Source organism: Moschus berezovskii, chromosome 2 (assembly GCF_049115385.1).
Source record: "Moschus berezovskii isolate FMDL1 chromosome 2, NW_MosBer_1.0, whole genome shotgun sequence".
Taxonomy (NCBI): Eukaryota; Metazoa; Chordata; class Mammalia; order Artiodactyla; family Moschidae; genus Moschus; species Moschus berezovskii.
In genome coordinates this window covers 107,218,300-107,235,213 of record NC_142461.1, presented here as the reverse complement: position 1 = coordinate 107,235,213, position 16,914 = coordinate 107,218,300, and the positions used below count along the sequence as shown (strand labels likewise).

Below are 16,914 nucleotides of genomic sequence, written 5' to 3'. Positions count from 1 at the left end.
TTTCACATATTAGCAATTATGTGTGACACTAGACAGTGAAGACAAGAACCTGTACTCATGGGGTTAATTACTAATGGAAGGAGACATGATAAGCAAGAATGTTAGTTGCTGATAAGCCCTCAGACAAATGTAAAGCAGAGAAATAGAGGTGTTATCTTAAGGTCAGGACAGACCCTTAAGGCCTGAGTATGAACTGTCCTAGATGTATTCAAGTAAAAGGCAAGAGTCATAGAACTGGAGCACAGTGAGCCTGGGAAGAATGTGGGAGAGGAGCTTGGAGAGGCTAGGGTAAGGGTGGACAGATTATAAAACTCTAGATCTTATTTTAGGTGAGGTCAGAAGCCATCGAAGGGTAGGAAAGGAAGTTCTGTGACCAGCCTTAACATTTTAAGAGGATCACTCCAGCTGCTATGTTGAGAATAGAGTGTAAAGTGACAAGGTTGGGAATGGGAGACCAAGAGCAGCTTGAACAGAGGTATTTAGTAGTCAAGGTTGTTGATGGATTCTGGGTCTATTTATAATATAGAGCTGGCAGAATTGTCAATGAATTGGATTGTATGTGTATGAAAGAGGAGATTTGGGGCCCAAGCAACTGAAAGAATTATGATTTACTGAGATGGAAGTCTTGGAGAGTAAATCGTTTGGTTTGGAGGAGCTGCAAAGAGGAATTGGAAGGTAAATTAAGTTGGAGATTCCAGTCAGTCATCTGAGTCCAGATGTCAAGTAGGCATTGGATTTACAAATCTAGAATCGAAGGGAAAGATCCAAGCTGAATATTTGGCATTTAAGATTTTCTTCAAATAGATTTTGCAAAATTCTTGTGTTTACTATAATAATTTTTAAAATTTATTTTTGTTGCTACTGTAAAATAAGTTTTCTCTTTCATTATACTTTAGGTTTTGCTTATGTTTACATAGGATATTGATGTTGGCATGTTCACTTTGTGCTAAGCCACCTTGTTGAATTATCTTATTTATAAAAACTTTTTCATTGATTCACTGATTTCTCCTCTCCTTTGACTTCCCTATGGAATTTTACCAAACTCTTCAAGTTTGAGAAGTACCACTTTCTTTCATGGTTCGATTTGCTTTTTTTAATCCCTGCTAAAATATCAATTATTTCTTGTCTTTTCCTGTGAGTTTCTATTCATTCCCCAAATTCAACTCATGTTTCCCATCTGTCAGCCATCTCTGGATTGCTACACAGGTTTCTCTTCCTATGAGCTTCAGCTGTATCATCTGCATACCTGTAGTAGAAGAGTCATCAGACTTTATTCTAATTTTGCATGGTCCTTTTTGGGGTAGGAGAACTGGTTCTGACTGTCGCAGTTTTTACATCCCCAGTGTTTAGCTGAATCTGCTACATGATTGTCAGGGTAAAGGTCTGTTGAATAGATGAGCAGTCAATTTTAATAGATTAAAAAACATTTGGAAATTGGATAAAGTTGTTCTTCATAGAAATTTTATAAACTTGTTATATTTACTGAAATACTTCTAAAAATTCATTTTTGTCACTATTGTAAAAGAAATATTTTCTGAAGTGTAATATAACTTTGCAACTATACTCCTAAATATTAAAGTTCTATTATTTTAGAAAATTAATGTAGGAACCTTGTTTCTGTTTTTTCATGATGCTGAGTGCATAAAGGTGCTTAGATTTGTGAGACATTAAGTTTTGAAAATACTGAATGACTGGATGTTACATACTTACTTACAGAGAAACCCTTTTATCTTTATGGTTTTTATTTTTGCCTAGGAGTGGAAAGAGGGAGAAATTAAAATTTATATTTTTCTGAATAGAAAGCAGAAGTATTTTTTCTTTCAAAATCAATCTGGGGATGGGAAAGAATAGGTGAAGGAAATTAAGAGATTTGTTGTTGTTTAGTCACTAAGTCATGTCTGACTATTTTGGGACCCCATGGACTGTAGCCCTCCAGGCTCCACTGTTCATGGGATTCCCCTCTCAGGAATACTGGAGTGGGTTGCCATTTCCTTCTCCAGGGAGTATTCCCTGACTCAGGGATTGATCCCGCATCTCCTGCTTGGCAGGTGGATTCTTTACCACTGAGCCATCAGGGAAGCCCATAATTAAGAGATACAAATCTCCAATTTTAAATAAGCCACAGGGATATAAGATGTATTAATAGCACAAAAAATATTATCAGTAATATTGTAATAATTTTGTATGGGGACAGATAGTTACTAGACTTAGGGTCATTTCATAACATATGCAAACGTCAAATCACTATTTAGTACACCCGACACAACGTAATGTTATCTGTCCGTGATGTTATATGTCGACTATATTTCAACAAAAAATAGTAAAAAGCATTTTCAAAAGCTCTAATTTGCAGTACTTAGAAAATATGTGTATGTACTTACTTATAGTTACATGATGTTTATTTCCATGTCTCATTTTTTTCAACCCCTCAAATCATTGAATTGGTCTTCTGCAGAATGTCTACTACTATTTCTGTTATAAATCAGCTAAGGGGTTGTCCTGGTAAGTGACACTGAAACATATTTATTAGAATAATTACTTGTAACATTTTTTATTTTTTGGGCTTCCCTGATGGCTCAGTTGGTAAAGACTTCACCTGCAATGCTAGAGACCCAAGTTCCATCCCTGGGTCAGGAAGATCCCTTGGAGAAGGAAATGGCAACCCACTCCAGCATTCTTGCCTGGAAAATTCCATATAGTTTAACAAATAACCAATTGTAGTTCACTGTTCATTAGTAAGTCCAGTGGGAAATACAGCATACTTCTTTCTTACAAGGAGTAATAATTGTAGGCAGAGAGATGAAATTTTCTAGGGGGGGAAAATGGAAAAAAAATGTTACATTTGTGTAATTTGTTGTATGTGCCATGTAGCATATGTGCCACCTCATATTGATGTAGGGTTTGGGAGGAGGGTGGTTGCAGCTAGATTTAGTAGCAAAGGTAGAGTTTAATCTGGATAAAGATGCAGAATACACTACATTAGAAAAAAGTAGAATGAAAGACATGAAAGTCAGAGCTAGTAGGAGGTATGGAAATGAGATGTTAGGACAGTAAGAATTTTATAATTTGTTCCATCAAACAAAATGTAATACTTTTGCCTGCTGTAATGAACACACCTTAATTGAATTTAATAAGGCCAATATCAAATCTTTGTTATCCTGTTTGTTTGTATTGACAAGTAATGCAACCATATTGTTGAAAACAAACAAATGTGCTGATTTTTAAAAAGGCAAAAAAATTTAACTTAATTCTTCCATCCCTAGTAAGCTAACAGTTGTAATATTTTAGTGCATTTTCCCTGGATGTGAAAAAGCATGCACACATTTTGTGTTTTTATTAAATGAGATCATATTAGCAAGTTATTTTTAAAACATGTATACTTTATTCTTTGTGTTTTGTTTTCGTTTTAGGAGAAAACCAAAAGCCAAGGCACCACTTCCTCCAGCTGAGACCAAATGCTTTGATGCCTCTTCAGCTGATGGTTCTGTAGAATCTTCTGCTTTTATCATGGATCAGAAAGAGAACATGACAGATAAAGACATTGAACTCTTGGTGGTTCTACCTGGAGATGTTATCAAATCTACTACTGTTAATGGCAGGTAAGGTGGAGTGAATGAAACACCAGGACTTCCCTTTCTTCTGTAATTGAAACCCTCTGTTTGGACTTCTTTTTTCTTTGACAGATACGTTATTCATCATTCAGTTATCTGTTTAAAAAAGTAGATGATAGAGGTATTAAAATTTTCCTGACAATGCTTTAAATACCAAATGTATGGATTCCACAACCCTGGTGAAGTGAAGTATTAAAACTTTCCTGACAATGCTTTAAATATCAAATGTATGGATTCTACAACCCTGGTGAAGTGACTCTTGAAATTTGGAACTATTTTACATTTTGTTAGTCATTTACTAAGTTTTTTTTTTTAAATAGTCTTTTCCAGAAGAATAGTCATCAGCTTTATTGATTTTTTAAGTCAAACTTAAAAAGCAAGCCAGAGATCCATAAGAAAAATCCTTCCCTTCGCTTCCAAATTATTCTTTCTTTTTTAAGCTGCTTCTTTAAATTTGACTTGCAGAAGCTGTGTTAGCTACTCTGAAAAGGTACTCTTTTATTTATCCAAGCAGATAAATCTGTCTTTAAAACTAGCAGGATTTTTTACATCAATGAATGATTTAATGAATTTATTAAAATGTAGATAAATTTAATAGAAACAGAAAATTAAACTTTAACCCAGCAAGAAGGGGATATGTGATTTAGGAGACTGATATTTTTAATACCTGAATAAAAACTGGAAAAATGGAATGCAGCCAAGTGTAATTTTCCATTTCATTTTGAAGAGGAAAGTTACATGAGTTGTATACTTGGTCTTGTTCCACCTTTCACCTTTAACTACCTGTTTGTTATCAGGGGTACTGTTTTAGAAACTGAAGCTATTTTGATGTTTCATTACATGTGTATGTATATATATTTGTTTGTAGAATGAAAGAATAAGTAAGCAATCTATTGGGTATTGCACTTTTGTAATGTGGTTTTATCTAGAAGAAATTCATTCAAGATACCTTACTTTTGAGATTTATCCTTAAGATTATGTTACAACTTTATGAATTATTGAAAGTACATGAACATAGAAAAGTTCAGCATTAGCAAACAATACATAATATTTCATATTAAATTCTTATTAAATTCAAGTAAGTTGTACTTTGCCATTTGTTTTGTTTTGAAAGTAGTTTTGGAGATGACACATTGAATCATGTTTTAAAGGTTGGGAACCCTGTGACTGACCTCGGTGGGCTTCCACCTCTTTTGGGTGAAGAAGGCATCTTGTGAGTTAGAGACAATGGTCATTGTATCATCTTTAACCCTTGAAATCACACCATTACCCTGGTTTGAAAATAATGATGATAATGGATGTGGCTTGGGTAATGTAAAGGCAATTCCTCTTATGTTCCCTGGATTCAAAGTAATTTTTTTAAGTCAGTTATTTTTCCTAGTTCTTCACTAATGGTGACCGATAACAGTGGTTTCACCAGTACTCAAAATTTCTTCTTGAATGTACCAGTCACCTGTTTATATTGCCATCTTCCCTACTATTAGCCCTCTGGGTTCTTCAGATTTTTTTTTTTTAACCTCAATGACTTCAGTATTAGAATCACAGGTTTCCTCTCTATCCTGTAACCCATTGTAATTACTTGGGTAATTGTAATTACTTCAGATTTTCCCACCTGCTACACCAAGCTAACTTCCTTCTGTTTCCTTAACTCTGGAAAACTGTGTCCATAGTCTGCTTCCCCTGTTCAACTGGACAGTGGTATCTTATTACTTTGAAACTGTTTCAAAAGTGAGATCTTAGGGTTTACAGTTTGACACAGTTCTTTTGAATCTAGCTTATCCACTTTTTAAATTGGAGTTGTTCTTCATTCTCCTTAAGTCTAACTGATGACTTCTTTTCCGATTGCTGCATGTTTTTTTCATGTTTGACTTGAATTCTTCATCAGTCATTTCTACTACATTTGTACTTACAAGGACCCTAGATTTTCTGCACCCTTTTGACCTAGTAGCCTGTTCGCCTTCCAGGTTCCTAAACTGGAGTAATTTTCCACCAGTCAGCTTTTTGTTTCTGGGCTGCCAACTATTGTTGAATTGCTTCAGTTTTCTTATCTATAAAAATGTTTTATAACTGAATTGTTTTGGGGATTAAATGAAATACTATCAGTGCCTGGCACATAGTGGCCTCCTCCATTTTCTACTGAGACCTGTTTTCCTTAACTCTGGGCTCTTTCCATTCATTCTCCACCCTCAGGTTAATCTGACTAAAACACCCCTCTGTTTGTGGCACTCCCTGTGATAAAAGACTGCGGGAATGGCAATTGAACACCAAAGTGAGGAAGTCCAAGCTACCAAGCCTGGACATGAGGTGCCCTGCCTAACTTCTTCTGTGAAGTTAGGCAGGCTTTCCTTCACTACTTCCCTCTGAATAGCTTCAGCTTAAGCCACACGACTCTTTTCTTCTACAGATACTCTGCTTTTTCCACTCTCACATTTTTTTTGAAAGCCTTTCCATCTTGAGTACCATACCAGCCACATTTATCCAGTTAATACAGCTCAAGTGACACTTTTTATATAAAGGCTCCCTGATCTCCCAAGAAAGAACTGTTTACCTCTAACTTCCAAACTCTTCTGACACTTGATACCATTCATGGTTATCATACATTATCTCAGGCTGTAATTTGTATGTGTGTCTTATCTTCTTAAACAAACCAAAACATTCATGCAGGCGTCATGACTTTTCTTCTTAGTCTTTATCATAGTTTCTTTTTTCTTTCGTTTTCTTATTTATTTTTTTTTACAGTTTCTTGTAGTGTAGTAGACATTTTGTAAATTCAGATGTTGTCTCCTTAAATCTTATGTGCAACTTAAATGATGTAGCTTAAATGATGTGTCTTGAAGAGGCATTTGGATGGGCCTCAGTAACTTTCCCAGAATCTCTTAAATAAAGATATTTTCTCAGATAGACAGCAAGGCAGTTCAGTCAGTTCAGTTCAGTTCAGTCGCTCAGTCGTGTCTGACTCTTTACGACCCCATGAATCACAGCACGCCAGGCCTCCCTGTCCATCACCAACTCCCAGAGTTCACTCAGACTTATGTCCACAGAGTCGGTGATGCCATCCAGCCATCTCATTCTCTGTCGTCCCCGTCTCCTTGCACCCCCAATCCCTCCCAGCATCAGAGTCTTTTCCAGTGAGTCAACTCGTCGCATGAGGTGGCCAAAGTATTGCAGTTTCAGCTTTAGCATCAGTCCTTCCAATGAATACCCAGGACTGATCTCCTCTAGAATGGACTGGTTGGATCTCCTTGCAGTCCAAGGGACTCTCAAGAGTCTTCTCCAGCACCACAGTTCAAAAGCATCAATTCTTTGGCGATCAGCTTTCTTCACAGTCCAACTCTCACATCCATACATGACCGCGGGAAAAACCATAGCCTTGACTCGATGGATCTTGGTTGGCAAAGTAATGTCTCTGCTTTTTAATGTGCTATCAAGGTTGGTCATAACTTTCCTTCCAAGGAGTAAGCATCTTTTAATTTCCTGGCTTCAATCAGCATCTGCAGTGATTTTGGAGCCCCAAAAAATAAAGTCTGACACTGTTTCCACTGTTTCCCCATCTATAGGCCATGAAGTGATGGGACCAGATGCCATGATCTTTGTTTTCTGAATGTTGAGTTTCAAGCCAACCTTTTCACTCTCCTCTTTCACTTTCATCAACAGGCTTTTGAGTTCCTCTTCACTTTCTGCCATAAGGGTGGTGTCAAGGCAAGAATGCCCCAAATTCTGATTGCTTTTTAAAATTTTGTTTGGGGCTGAAAAACTTTTCTGAGAGTAGAATTTGTTTTCTATCAGTATTTTTATGAGGGATTTTGATTTTAGAATTTGTTCCTAATAGTTTTATTACTCAGGAATGACTCGAGTTGAAAACACTATGACTAATTTTTTAATATTAATTCTTTATGATTAAAAGTGATTGTGTAATTCTGAATATTTCAGGAGTATGATTCTGGATATCTAGGAGTGATTCCAAATATTTTAGAGGGCAGTTCAGGCTATCTTGAGTGTTATTTGGGATATTTTGAAGGTTGCAGCAATTGCTGGCCTATTGTTTAAAAAAAAAAATTCAGTGTTTAACAATAAAAAGAAAAACAAAAATGTAATTATAGAAAAAAATTCTATTTCTGAAAAGTGTAGCTATCTAATATGCAAAGCCATGGTATAGATAACTTAAATTTCTTCCTTGCTTTGTTACCATAAATGGAATAAGACAATTTTCAACAAAACGATACAGGGATTTAGTGGAAGAGTATACTATGGAAGAGTATTTTAATTAAATTAAGTAATTTAATTAAGGGCATACAGTTTTCTTATCAATTAATAAATCAAAGTTCCTTATGTCACTATGAAGGGGCTCTCTAATATTTTTAATATTTTGAGGCCATTTCTTCTTAACTTGTCTAAATATTTTTTGTATTGTATATTTCAATGGTGTTACTTATATATGTTTCCTCTGAAGAATAATGTCAATATGAGCCTGAAATAAACATTTAGAAACTTATGCTTCATTTAACTTTTCAGAAAAATTGTGCTTCTCAAAATGTATCCTTGGGGAAGTTCTTTAGAAAGTTCCCCTCTGTTCTCATACAGTGCATGCAGAGGTATGCTCAGAAAGTCCCATTTTGGAGAATGTAACACACAACATTATCTTAGAATACACTTGTTTGTACATTGATGTTTCACTGGAGAGCTAATTCAGATTCGGGAACACAATAAAGTTGGAGATGGCAATAGACTTATGCTCAAGGGCCAACTAAAAGCTTGTTATCCTGAAGCAGGTTAGGAGCTATATCTGTACAGGCTTACCAATCTTTTGGTATCAGAGCTTAGTGATAATTGCCTCTTTAGTGACCAAAAGTCACCCAGTGTCTGTCATCTTGCCTTTGTGATCCTTGGCTTACATCGAAGATAGCTGAGTGGCAGCATGAAAACGTTGGGCCTTTCTGTTTGTCCTGTTGTCACAGATGATTGGATTGACGGAAGTACAGGTATATGTGTATGTATATGTATGTGTGTGTGTGTATATGCATGCATGCATACATATATCTGTGTGTGTGTGTGTGTGTGCAGGTCAAGTAAACAATCTTTTTCACCAGGCAAAGCAGCTCTGGACCTTGCTAAAAGTGAGCATTAAAGAATGTTGTTGTTAGAGGCAAGTGGCGTAGGGGCTAAGCTCCTCAGAAAAGGCCATGCTATGCAATAGCATATGTGGTGGTATCTACTAGTGCTTGGGAAAAGTTAATTTTTAATGATAATGAGCTTATAGGTTAAACTCTGATAGATACTACAAATATGCAGGTATGTTTGTACGTCACTCTATGTCCTTGCTTTATAGTGAGGTGTCATTCTCACTGAATAAATATTTTTCCCTTTTTCTCTGGGGACATTTTAAAAGCAGTTTTGATTTAGAAATTTGATAAAAGACTGGTATTAACTCTCTTTGTTGGACTACAGGGAGAGCACATTATGTCTGTTAGCCTATTCTCTCTCCTGTAATTTGTGATATTTTACGTCCTGAATACCATAAATAGGGATTTGTTTTGATATGAGCAAACCTTAGAATGTCAGGAATGAAAACACAAATAAAGAAAGCATAGAACTTGAAGTTAGAAGTCTCAGGCTCTACAGTTTATTCCATACCTTGCTGTGTGACCTTAAGCAAGTGACCTCATATCTCTGACCTTTGTGAGCAGAGTTTTGACTGGTACCCGGAGGGTCAGAGAACTAACTCGAATGTTTTACGTGAACTGCAGTGCCACCTACTGGAAGAAAAAAAAAGTGAAAATGAAGTCGCTCAGTCGTGTCGGACTCTTTGCGACCCTATGGCCTGTAGCCTACCAGGCTTCTCCGTCCATGGGATTTTCCAGGCAAGAATACTGGAGTAGGGTGCCATTGCCTTCTCCAGGAGATCTCCCGGACCTAGGGATTGAACCCAGGTCTCCCGCATTGTAAGCAGACGCTTTACCGTCTGAGTCACAAAGTATACTATAAAAAATGACAAGATATTACTGGATGAATGTGGGTCAGTTTCGTTTACCTCCCACCCCGAAACCAGTAATACAGCAGGTGGTATGGATCTTAGAAGAATTTCAGAATCATTCTTATATTTACTGAAAAATGTCAAATGACAGATGTGTAGTAAATACATTATATGATACAAAAACACACTGCTGAAAATCTGTTGCATGGGACAACCACATTTGTTGTTGTTCATGGCTTCCGGTCCCCATCACTTCATGGCAAATAGATGGGGAAACAAATGAAGCAGTAAGAGACTTTATTTTTTTGGGCTCCAAAATCACTGCAAATGGTGACTGCAGCCATGAAATTAAAAGATGCTTGCTCCTTGGAAGAAAAGTTATGACCAACCTAGACAGCATATTAAAAAGCAGAGACATTACTTTACCAACAAAGGTCCGTCTAGTCAAAGCTATATATATCCAGTAGTCATGTATTGATACGAGAGTTGGACTATAAAGAAAACTGAGCGCCAAAGAATTGATGCTTTTGAACTGTGGTGTTGGAGAAGACTCTTGAGAGTCCCTTGGACTGCAAGGAGATCCAACCAGTCCATCCTAAAGGAAATCAGTCCTGAATATTCACTGGAAGGACTGATTCTGAAGCTGAAACCCTAATACTTAGGCCACCTGATGCAAAGAACTGACTCATTTTAAAGACCCTGGGAAAGATTGAAGGCAGGAGGAGTAGGGGACGACAGAGGATGAGATGGTTGAATGGCATCACCGACTTGTGGACTTGAGTTTGAATAGGCTCTGGGAATTGGTGAAGGACAGGGAAGCCTGGCTTGCTGCATTGACTCATGCCCATTGATCAGTGATGCCATCCACAACTGTCTTATCCTCCATCACCCCCTTCTTCTCTTGCCCTTGATCTTCCCCAGCATCAGGGTCATTTCCATTGCGCTCCATAAGAAAGCTCTAAATGTTGATTTAGATACTTATTCAACTATATCTGCTAAATAAAAGTTGTAATTTTAACTGTTAAATTATTTAAGTGTAACAGCCCTGCCTGAGTTTTTACCTAGTTTGAATCCTGTATACCAGGTTTCAGTACTGCCCCCCACAGCCCTGAGTCAGGCAGCACATAAACATCTGTTGGCTGATGGCTCTCCTGGTTGTTAGGGTGACTGAATACTAACAATAACACCCTCCAAGTGTGGTTCCCAGAAGGGCCACCCTCATTCCTTTCCTTTCCTGGAATCTACACCTTGCAACAATGACCCTTCTTAATTTTATTTTTAATTTTTTATGACTCTAAATGCAGTGGTGGTGATTGGTTTGCTCATTAAGTTGTGTCTTACTCTTGCAACCCCATAGACTGGAGCCCATCAGGCTCCTCTGTCCATGGAATTTCCCAGGCAAGCATACTGGAGTGGGTAGCCATTTCCTTCTCCAGGGGATCTTCCCAACCCAGGGATTGAACAGTGCGGGTCTCCTGCATTGCATCAGATTCTTTAACAACTGAGACCAGGGAAGCCTGATAAATGCAGTGATTGGGGATTATTATAGAAAGTGGGAAAATACAGACAATCCAGAAAAAAAAAATACTTAAAACACCATGTTATGATTAAGGAGACCAGTTACAACTATTAACATTGTGGTGTATTTTCCTATTGCATAATTCAGTAAGCACTCTCAACTTTGAGATTAGGTTTCTTGTTTTATGTACCTGATCCACTTCATTTCAGGCACATGGACATTCCCGAATTCATTCTGAACTAGGTGGGTTAGCTTCATTCCTGAACTCTTTATTGAATGAGGTGGGTTATCATAAGATAAACATCAGTAACAATGAAGAATGTCCTAAAAGTTCCTATACTGTCATCGATAAGTTTAATTGGGTTGTTGGTTTACATTTGTAAGGGACAGCTGGAACCAATTCAACTCAACTCAGTTTTGAGGATTTATTGAGAATGAGTATACCTTATTAGATACTAGGGTAGATTTAAAGAATCTTATTAAGAAAGAATCTTATTCATTTGAGCTCAACCCCCTATCAGATGCTTGAAATCCATCTGGTCATAAAAAGTACTTTCATCATGCATCCTCATTTTCTTATGACAGTCCCTGTTTGTACCTGTTATCCCAGAGTTTACTAACCCCCTTTCATTCTCAGGTGTCCAGATTGGATCAGTTACATAGCAACCCTACTGGTAAGTGACTTTGTTTAAGCATCTCTAGGATTTGGAAATTCACCTAGGTAGTTGTTGGAGCTGATCTGAAAGCTCTTTGGTGAATCCTGACTTTCATTTTTAATACCTAAGTGGATCTTTAAAATCTCAAAGCAGAAGTCTTCTTTTGTCTAGCAGGTAATAAAACTAGGACAAGATTACCCTTCATATGTACCATGAATGCAGGAAGGGTCAGTGGAGGATTTCAGGGAGTTATTTAGTGATGCCATCAATCTTTGAAGTAAAACTGCAGTAGATAGCAGGTAACCTGTTGCAAGCCATCTGCTCTGAGTCTTGCATGTCATCCTGAGGCTAAAGTGTAGCTGGATTAGGAGTCAGGACATTTTCACTCTGCAGCCAATTCTATGGGGTTGCTAAGAGTCAGACATGACTGAGCGACTTCACTTTCACTTTTCACTTTCATGCATTGGAGAAGGAAATGGCAACCTACTCTAGTGTTCTTGCCTGGAGAATCCCAGGGATGGGGGAGCCTGGTGGGCTGCCGTCTATGGGGTTGCACAGAGTCGGACACGACTGAAGCGACTTAGCAGCAGCAGCAGCAGCCAATTCTATTCTATGCTCTTTGTAATCTGTTTATGTCACTTTTCTAACCACAGTTTCTTCATTCATAAAGTGGAAGTAGCTTTTGTGGTGGTTGTGAACTCAGAGGAGGTACTAGATATGAAATTAATACAAAGGATTGTTATTTCAAAATGGAGTGGGAAATCTCATAGGGTTTCTCCTGGTTCAAAGAAGAATTTTTTTTTAAGTTTTTTTTTCTTTTTTTTTTTTTAAGTCCGCTCTCTAGAAAGTCATTATTTTACAAGATTAAAAAAAAAATCTGTAAATATTAGTGCAAAGCAGACTTTGTTAAATAATAAGCCAAAATTCAAAGTAATATGATGATATAGAGGAGGAAAAGACTTTTTTGTTTGAATGAGGAAGTGGTGATCAAATTCAGCCAATCGTACTCAACTTTCCCTTATTTGGCTTGGGTTTTGGGTAGACTACTGGTATGTGCTCCCACCTTGCTGCTGCTACTAAGTCACTGCAGTCGTGTCCGACTCTGTGCGACCCTGTAGACGGCAGCCCACCAGGCTCCCCTGTCCCTGGGATTCTCCAGGCAAGAACACTGGAGTGGGTTGCCATTTCCTTCTCCAATATGTGAAAGTGAAAAGTGAAAGTGAAGTTGCTCGGTCGTGTCCGACTCTTTGCGACCCCACGGACTGCAGCCTACCAGGCTCCTCTGTCCATGGGATTTTCTAGGCAAGAGTACTGGAGTGCCTTGCCATTGCCTTCGCTGGTGCTCCCACCTTAGCAAATAGGAAAACAAGTGTCCTTACTATGGTGATCATGTGCTTAAACCTTTCAGCCGACGGTTGTTAGGTACATCAGCTTAGGATAGTTACCATCAAACTAAAATTGTTGTTTTTGGTAGAAGTACCTTGGCATTCAGGTGGATAATTCTAAACTATCCTCAAGAGAGGATTTTGTTTTCTAGGGGAGCACTTTGTGACTAGTTAATCCCCAAAGCAGTCCCACTGTGGGCAGGGCCTGCTTAAAAGTTACTGTCCTGCTTTTATTGTGTTACAGCTCCTTTAAGGTAGAACCAGATGGTCAGCAAGTCCCACCCTCAGAATTGGCTAGATCAGGGTCAGCTCTTCTGTGCTTTTAGGGCCAAATGCTGAGCCTTTAATTAAATACTTCAAGCAGTCAAACTGATCTGAGGCTGATTTTGGATAGTTTTAGTCCAGCTTAATGCTTATACCCCACTTCTATGTTAAGTGTACTGTCTTTAGAGGCAACAAGGCTACTAGTCAAGTTTGTTAATTAAAAAAAAAATCAAGACCGCTTTCTCACCTCTGTGTGTTTTCTTTTTCAAGCATGTGTCTCCTTCTGACAATTTCACCTTTTCATGAATCAGACACTGAAGAGCCATCTCAAATGCATATTGTCTGCTGTGTGTTTGAACTCATGGATATTTAAGCAGAATTACCTAAGAGATAAATAATCATTGGCGCCTATAAATCCCTCATTCACTGACGCTGACCTGTGTTGTATTAGGTCCTAGAAAGAAGTCCGCTAAGAGGTGGACCTGCTAGAGAGGAGTTCACATCTGGGTAAAGGGTACCCAGATAACATCTTGAGATCATTCTGCTCTTCCAGGTCTCTGAAAGATTGGCCTGAACCCTTGTTTCATAAATACCCTTTATAATATTATTGTAAATTCCCAAGGGTTTGTGTTCTTGGAGCCACCTCTGACTTGGACTTTATATCTTAACTTTGGATTCTTATTTTTCAGTCCCTTACTGTTTTGAAATGTCCTTTCTGTGCTTGATTTAACCACTCTCAAAGCTACCAGGACCACCACAATGGCTTGTGGGTCACTGGGGAGAGGTTAGTAAGCATATCAGTACCAAATCACTTCAGTGAGCATTTCAGACCTTCTGTAGGGTCCTTTTAGTGATGTAGTCACTTGGTAGTGTCCCCCGCAATCCTGGCCTCTTCCCATTGGCTGGCTTCTCTCTCTCTTTTTTAAAAAATTTATTTATTTGATTGCTGTGGGTCTTAGTTTCAACGCCTTGGATCTTAGGTATTCATTGCGGCATGTAGAACCTTTATTTGCAGCATGTGGGCTCTATTTCCCTGGCCAGGGATTGAACACACAACCCTTGCATTGGGAATGCAGCATCTTAGTCACTGGACCACCAGGCAAGGCCTGTCTCCTCCTTCTGTCTCTTCTGTCATTCTACCCTTTCATCCCACATTAAATTTAATCCTTTCACCACCTTATGAAATACATCTGAAATCTGACTAATCTAAAGCACCACCATCTCGCACCTAAATTTTTGCAGTAGCTTTGTAACTGCTCCCCCAGACCACTGTGAATAGAGCAATCAGAATATAATCCTTTAAAAGTGTAATGTAGATCCTATCACTCCTCACAGCCCTTCTGTGGTTTTCTATCTCACTTCATAAAATCCCAGGCTTCCACCAGGCCTTCCAGCTCTATAAGAAAACCACTCTAATATCTTATCTACTGCTTTCACCCGAGCAGGCTGGTTTCTGGTTTTCTTTAAACACGTGGGACACACTTCTGCCTCAGGGCCTTTGCACTAGTCAGCTGTGCTTGGGATTGCTATTTCACCAGTATCTTTTGCCATTCAGATCTCTTTTCTAATGTCATGTTTCTTCAGTTAGGACATTTTCTAATGTCCTTTATTACTTTCATCATAGCATGTATATACCATATAATTTACTCGTTTCTTTATCTTCTCTCCAGATCACTGGGGGGAAAGCCATAGTATGTGTCAGAATCAGCTGGAGTGCATGTCAAAGCACATATTCCTAGGCTTCACCCCCAGACTTTCTGATTCAAGGATTGGGACTGAAGCTTGAGAATTTGCATTTCTAACGAGTTCTCAGTAACACAAATATTGTTGACTTGTGAATCACACTTTGAGAATCAATGCATTTAGCTACTCTGTCCAGTACAGTGCTTACTCGTCACATGTTTGTTTAAACTATTCAAGCTGAATTTAAGTGAAATGAAAAATTCAATTTGTTAGTCCACTATCTTAGTGTATTTCAAATGCCAACAGCCACATGCAGTGAGAGGCCCCTGTATTGGGCAAGACAGATACAGGACATTTCCATCATTGTAGAAAGTTCTGTTGGACAGTCCTGCTCTAGAACATGGACTACATGAAGGTGGATTTCTTTTCTGTTTTCTCCCCCAGAATTATATTCTCATATTTATACAGTGGTCTGCCTAGCCATACTTTAGTGTAAGGAATAAGGTAGACTGATAGCTTTTTTTTTTTTTTAAGTCAGATTTGCTTCCCTGGTGGCTCCGATGATAAAGAATCTGCTTGTAATGCAGGGCATCAGGCCTGATCCCTGGGTCCAGAATATCCCCTGGAGAAGGGAATGGCTCCCCACTCCATTATTTTTGCCTGGAGAGTTCCAGGGACAGAGGTGCCTAATGGGCTACAACCCATGGGGTTGCAAAGAGTTGAACACGACTGAGCAAGTTTGTTGAAAATTCAATTCTGTGCCCAGAAATTTGAAATATCATTATCATAGGCAGTATCAAATCCCTGTGTATTTTTGTCTGTTACAGAACTTACTGATCTTTTATCTGCCCACTAATATTTTCTAGAGAGAATTGGCCTCTGGAATTATTAAGTAAAAGTTGAAACTGTAATTACAGAATGAGAGAATAAGGTCGTGAAGAAGATCTCTACCTTTTAGTTGCTTTTCCAGAAGTTGTTCATTATAAACTATTTAGGCAGTGACTTCAAAGGTTACAGTCATCAGATGTTCAGGCTGGTTTTAGAAAAGGCAGAGGAACCAGAGATCAAATTGCCAACATCCACTGGATCATCGAAAAAGCAAGAGGGTTCCAGAAAAACATCCATTTCTTCTTTATTGACTATGGCAAAGCCTTTGACTGTGTGGATCACAATAAACTGTGGAAAAATTCTGAAAGAGATGGAAATACCAGACCACCTGACCTGCCTCTTGAGAAACCTGTATGCAGGTCAGGAAGCAACGGTTAGAACTGGACATGGAACAACAGACTGGTTCCAAATAGGAAAAGGAGTACGTCAAGGCTGTATATAGTCACCCTGCTTATTTAACTTATATACAGAGTACATCATGAGGAACGCTGGGCTGGAAGAAGCACAAGCTGGAATCAAGATTGCTGGGAGAAATATCAATAACCTCAGATATGCAGATGACACCGCCCTTATGGCAGAAAGTGAAGAGGAACTCAAAAGCCTCTTGATGAAAGTGAAAGAGGAGAGTGAAAAAGTTGGCTTAAAGCTCAACATTCAGAAAACAAAGATCATGGCATCTGGTCCCATCACTTCATGGGAAATAGATGGGGAAACAGTGGAAACAGTGTCAGACTTTATTTTGGGGGGCTCCAAGATCACTGCAGATGGTGACTGCAGCCATGAAATTAAAAGACGCTTACTCCTTGGAAGGAAAGTTATGACCAACCTAGATAGCATATTAAAAAGCAGAGACATTACTCTGCCAACAAAGGTCCGTCTAGTGAAGGCTATGGTTTTTCCAGTAGTCATGTATAGATGTGAGAGTTGGACTGTGAAG

General features: G+C 38.4%; 1 protein-coding gene across 2 annotated transcripts in view; it reads left to right on the top strand.

Annotated features, from left to right (window-relative positions):
* COBLL1 (cordon-bleu WH2 repeat protein like 1) overlaps window positions 1-16,914 on the top strand; it is a 175,417-nt gene that overhangs the window by 101,118 nt on the left and 57,385 nt on the right. For both annotated transcript variants that reach the window (XM_055398008.2, XM_088829801.1), the window contains exon 2: window positions 3,411-3,599. In XM_055398008.2, the coding sequence (XP_055253983.2) occupies window positions 3,508-3,599 (92 nt within the window). In that variant the 5' untranslated portion in view covers window positions 3,411-3,507. The remainder of the gene's footprint in view (window positions 1-3,410; window positions 3,600-16,914) is intronic.